Genomic DNA, 6,102 nt, shown 5'->3' on the forward strand with positions numbered 1-6,102 from the left:
AGCTGCACTGGAAGCTACAGCAGGGAGTCTAGCTGACGATTGATCAGGGCATCAGCAGAGGTCAACATGGGGAACTTGTGTGAGTGCTTGGGGAATTTCTTCGGCCGGAAGAACACCAATGTGCGTGTTAGTCTGCCGGCTGTCTGCTTCATCTGGCAGATTGCTATGATTGTACTGTTTGGAATTTTCATCCGGTATGATGAGGAATCAGATGTGAAGAAATGGTTAGAGCTCAAAAAAAGTGCCAACATCACCAGCAACATCGAAAATGACTTCTACTTCAGATATCCAAGTAAGTACATTAATAGGAAGCCTGTAAACAAATCTACCCTGCAATTAAAGTGTCATCTTTTAATGCAGGTGATTTAGGATCCTGTGTGTCGGTGACAAAGGACCAACATGCTGGGAGTTTTCCTTTGATGGCAAATGAATGGCTGTTAATACATTCTTACCATTTTGTAGCCATTTAACAACATTTCCACTGTCTTGTTTCTGCATTTTTGGTTCATGGCAAGACATTGCCACATCACAATACTGAGAGAAGAAGGCTGTTTTTCCAATGAGATGGAATATTTAAAAAAGTTAACAAACTTGGTTTCATAGCTGAAACTTTTTTTGTAGGCCCTTTCTTTTAAGATCTGAAACCTCCATATGATCCCTCTGTAACATGTTTAACGACTCTAAGCCTGACAAGTTTTTAGGACCACACATTTCTGCATCAATTAAGTTGACGTCCATTTCAACTTTACCGTGAAAATATTTGCACTGCAATACAAAATATGACTTTTCTGGGTTTACTTGTGACACGCAATCTTTTGAAGCTACATTTTTGTGCGCTTTGACCTCGTCATAAATTATCCACCTCCAAGGAAGAGAGTAATCAGTTTCAACAAATCAAACAGATACAATCTCAGCTTGCAGGCAAATCTATCATTTGTAAGAAACTTCAATTCAGCATTTAAGTTACCCTATAAGCTAATTAATGTGAAGCAGACGGTTGAGAGTTCAAGAGAGAAAGATTTTTGTCATAGCCTGATATGTTTTTATTTTTACAAATGTGTTATTTTCTTTCTTCAGGTTTCCAAGACGTCCATGTCATGATCTTTGTTGGATTTGGTTTCCTCATGACCTTCCTGAAACGCTACAGCTTCAGTGGGGTTGGCTTCAACTTCCTGATCGCTGCCTTTGGTCTGCAGTGGGCTCTTCTTATGCAAGGCTGGTTCCATTCTCTGGACCCCGTCACCGCAAAAATCTCTATCGGAGTAGAAAGGTAGGTCTTAATTTTAAGCAAAATCATCAGTTATTTCTATGCTTCATTTAGTCAACTTGAAAGATGACTGGTGAGTCATGTAACTCAAAAATGAAAACACATTATTTAACGCTACAAGGCAAATGTTCTTTGAAGATGGACAGGAAGGTTTCTCTTTTCTTACACTTTAGAATTTTTGTCCCAGCTGTCACGTAAACATTTTCACTTTTGTCTGGTCCTGTCTTGTGGCACCTGTCATAGCAACTTAAAATCAGCTGTTGTCTAGAGAAAATGATCAGTTAGGTAACAAACGTACAGCAACACAATATTCATATTAAAGGCATCAAAGATATATTTTAATGCTTGCAAGTATGGAGTCTCCACCAAAGAGAGCGTCCTGTTCTGTGTGTAACAGACTATTCCTATAGGAAAACACAAACTTATTTACATTCCAATCAACATAATTTGGGAGAATGTGTTCGTCCCATGGCAGTAGGCAAAACTCACCCTACAAAGAACTGGATATATAGATAACCCTAGAGCTAATTCCTTCCTTTGTCCCTGTCCTTCCTGTAGAAACACATCTGTTATCACACACACATTTATATGCAATTCCCAGGATACCACTCATAGAGAAACAGATTACAGTAGCAATATTAATCACACAATTTCATTAACACGCCATAGAAGGAAAGCAGTCAATCTTGTCATTGCAAAGATAGAGTTTCCTGCCCTTCCTTTGTACAATCTATAAAATGCAAATGTGCTTGTTTGGTCTTCTCCACTTATTGTGACCTTGCCTTACCCTTTACCTCGCCTTCGACAGTATGATCAATGCAGACTTCTGCTGTGCCGGCTCTCTGATTGCCATGGGTGCCCTGCTGGGGAAAGTAAGCCCCGTCCAGCTGATGATTGTCACTTTATTTGGCGTCACACTGTTTGCTGTGGAAGAATACATCATCCTCGACCTCCTTCATGTGAGTTTCACCAAAAACAATGATTCCACAGGAAAGTTATGTGTATGTGAAGAGGGAAAATGTTCCACCACACTTTGCAATTTATGTTGTTGTGCTGCTTGTTCCTTCAGTGCCGAGATGCTGGTGGCTCCATGGTCATTCACGCCTTTGGAGGGTACTATGGTTTAGCCATCTCCTGGGTCCTTTATCGACCGAAACTACACCAGAGCAAAAGCCTCAATGGATCTGTCTATCACTCTGATATGTTTGCCATGATTGGTGAGTGATTTATATATATACACATGTGTCAAGGTTTTCTTTTGGACACACATTCATCACCTAATTACTTGATTGTGTAATTCTTGTGGTTTGATTGGCCCACCTCACAGGCACACTTTTCCTCTGGATGTTCTGGCCCAGTTTTAACTCAGCCATCACAGACCACGGCGACGGGCAGCCCAGAGCGGCCATTAACACTTACCTAGCACTCGCCTCCTCTGTTCTCACCGCTGTGGCCATCTCCAGCATGTCTCAGAAGAAAGGAAAGCTGGACATGGTACTGCTAAGTCCCTGCAAAACATGAAATTAATCAATGCATTTTTTCCATTTCTTGTGACTAACTTGCAGTTGTTTTCTGACAGGTGCATATCCAGAACGCTACTTTGGCCGGTGGGGTTGCCATGGGAACAGCTGCAGAGTTCATGATCACTCCTTACGGTTCACTCATCGTGGGTTTCTGCTGCGGCATCATCTCCACCTTTGGCTACCTCTTTGTCACGGTGAGCCTCCATACTTTTTGATCTGAGAAATCTCCTGATGTCTGTGCACTGGCCAAAAGACGGTTCATTAAAAACTCTGAAGGGAGCGGCATGAAAAAGAGAAGGAACATGTTTGTGGATTGTGTTTCAGGACGATGACGATGACATGATTATTGGAAATAATTGGTGTTTTATTCTTAGAGCAGACACTAAGTACTTTCAAATGTGCATGTAACATGGAAACAGTCTAACTGGTTCATGTAGTTGTGTCAACATAGTGAAAGTGCTGCTTATTAAACAGGACCCATGTCCTTGGTTTCAAAGGGTTGTTTTAAAGTGAAGGGAAGCTTTAACATTACAATCAAACACATTACTAATTAGGGATCTTAACATACCAATGATTTTACGTTATACAGTTTTTTTTTACGAGGCCCTGGGTACAGATCAAGAAATCAATGAATACACGTTTGCATTCTCAGCCCTTCTTGGAAAAGACCCTCAAGCTCCAGGATACATGTGGCATCCACAACCTGCATGCTGTGCCAGGGATGCTCGGGGGCTTTGTAGGCGCCATAGTTGCTGCATTCGCTAATGAAGACGTCTATGGCAAAGAGGGGTACGTGACTGACACACACACACACACACACACACACACACACACACACACACACACACACACACACACACACACACACACAAACACACCCAGGGTTGAAATTCTAAAAACCTGACTCGCCTGTTTGTTGCCTTTGCCGACAAAAACACTCCCAGACATCAGGCGTAGTCTACATATACTGTTTGCTAAAAACCATATTTTGTTCTGCCTAGGTTGAAACGTGTATTCGACTTTGAAGGCGATTTTGCAAACAGAACGCCAGGAACCCAGGGAGGCTTTCAGGCGGCTGGCACATGTGTGGCTATTGCATTTGGACTTGTTGGAGGAGGGATTGTTGGTAAGTTGTTCAAATGTGTTGTGCATTAATATAACACTTATATATTTATACAGTTTCAAGGATTATATTACTGTAAAGGGGTCAAGAGGCATGATTATGTTGAATTTTGGAGAATTTAATCCTAAAGTGTTTAGAAGCCCAACAATAGTTAAATCTAAATGTCCTTCGAGTTTTTTATATTACTATAATTATAATCATACTTTTAATTATGTGACACTTAAGAGAGATTTGATTACAATATTGCAAGTGCAAAGTTGTATTCATGTTGGAAAACAGTCATGGCCAAAAAGAACGAATTGTGTATACCTACTTAATGCCGTTTTTCCTTTTTGTTCTCTCTCTTTAAAGGTCTAATTCTGCGGTTCCCTATCTGGGGCGACCCTGCTGATGACAACTGCTTTGATGATGACGTTTATTGGGAGGTAAGGGGGTTTTTCCAACTCTAAATGTTGTTCTCGCCCTTTCTTAAAGCTAAAATACACTGGTCATTGAAATGACTTTGCTGAGTTTCGGGCTCATGATCTTTTTCAATGTGTGTTTTAGGTTCCTGAGGAGGAGGAGGAGGAGATCATCCCTCCTGTTTTGGAGTATAACAACCACATGATTCACAAGCACCAAGACATGTAAGCTCACTTACACTGAGACATCCTCATTCCCTCATTGCTCTCTCCTGAATTCTCATTAATTGTGAGATTTTCTTCCTTTTTTACGACAGATCGGAGTCAAACTTTTCTGTGGAGCAAAGTTAGAAAGATCAACCCTCCTCAGAGAATTTTGAACTTGATACAGCTGTGAAACGACACTAATTTATGAAGGAGCCACCCTAAAAAAAAAGGGCAAATCTACGAGACAAGGAAAACACACTGAATCTGCCACAGCCACACTTGTCAGTGATTGGAAGCCCTAAGGTTGTGATAATGTTGACCAAATATCTTATTAATGTAAAAATATTTTTGAATCAAACTTCTTGAAGGAATTTAAAATTATATTTTCATTCCCTTTTCTATTTTGGATGAACATTCTTAAACTTGCAGATTCTTAATGTAGGTTAAATATAATGTACTCGATTAAAGCATCTAATACATGATCAGAAATCAAATACACTTTGTTCATCTCATGCACGCTGATCATGAAGGACATAAGAACTGAAGAAAACGTGTATATCAGTTGTTGTATATATTTTTTCTTTAATAGCCACAGGAACTCCTGCCATTAATTGTTGAATAATGTCACTGACATTTGCCATGAAGAGTCTGTTGACATGCAGTTTATTGAGTGTTTGTTCAACAAATAAGGTTCAGCCAAATTAGGCATTTTACGAGTTGTATGTCTTACTTAGATATTTCTTTAAAATAATGTATAGGTCTTGTAAGCTGCTGTACATATGATTGTATCACTCTATTTGTTTGGAAAATAACTTCTTAACTATTACTTTGAATGATTTGGTTGCTGTAGTGTTGAATATAATGTAATTGTATGACTATATCCAGTTTGAGATGGACACATTCATAAATCACATGTAGCTGGCATTGATCAATAAAGTTGTATTTTTGTCATTATCAAGCACTCCATGAGGAACATATCACTTTTTTCATACCTTCTGTGTTCTTCCTCTCCCAATGTGAATGTGGTTGAACATAAGTTTAAAATCTGTAAACATTAGTTTGAAACAAGTTTAAGTAGGCACACTCCATTGACAAAATTGTTTAATGCATTGACTTATCACAAACTTGTCAAATAATAATTAGTTTTTTTGAGTCTGGATTCCATAACCAGTAATTTAGCCGCAGCTTCAACCTTAAGGATAAGGAGTTAGCCCTACGTATGTAGAAAAATCCCCAGTCATCGAAGTTGGGATGATATTGTGACAAATAACTATATCACAATATACAAAATGTAATAAGAAATCTAGTCTCATATCACAATATGAATTACAAATTGCTATATTTCACAGCCGTGGCTCAAATCGACTGCTTTATTTACTCTTAGGATGGAGCCACACCTCTGCTGAAAAAACCAGCAGACAAACAAGTCAATATTAGGCTGGATTAGTTTGCTGGTTAAGAGGGGTTTTGGACACTTTAGCTGGTTTGGTCACAGTGGTCTAGCTGGTCAGCATAGCTAATGGTAACCAGCTAGACCACTGTGACCATTTCATTTCAAACCTTTATTTATACAGATAAATC

General features: G+C 39.3%; 1 protein-coding gene across 1 annotated transcript; it reads left to right on the forward strand.

The window, feature by feature from the left end:
* On the forward strand, nt 1-5,482 carry rhcga (Rh family, C glycoprotein a). The gene is made up of 11 exons (XM_034197030.1): nt 1-292; nt 1,078-1,270; nt 2,076-2,226; nt 2,337-2,484; nt 2,595-2,761; nt 2,847-2,984; nt 3,443-3,579; nt 3,792-3,916; nt 4,265-4,338; nt 4,460-4,539; nt 4,632-5,482. Exons 1-11 carry the CDS (start codon nt 67-69, stop codon nt 4,663-4,665), a joined length of 1,473 nt encoding a protein of 490 aa, XP_034052921.1. The 5' UTR covers nt 1-66; the 3' UTR covers nt 4,666-5,482.
* The last annotated feature ends 620 nt before the right edge of the window (nt 5,483-6,102 follow it).

Source organism: Gymnodraco acuticeps, unplaced genomic scaffold (genome assembly GCF_902827175.1).
Source record: "Gymnodraco acuticeps unplaced genomic scaffold, fGymAcu1.1, whole genome shotgun sequence".
Taxonomy (NCBI): domain Eukaryota; kingdom Metazoa; phylum Chordata; class Actinopteri; order Perciformes; family Bathydraconidae; genus Gymnodraco; species Gymnodraco acuticeps.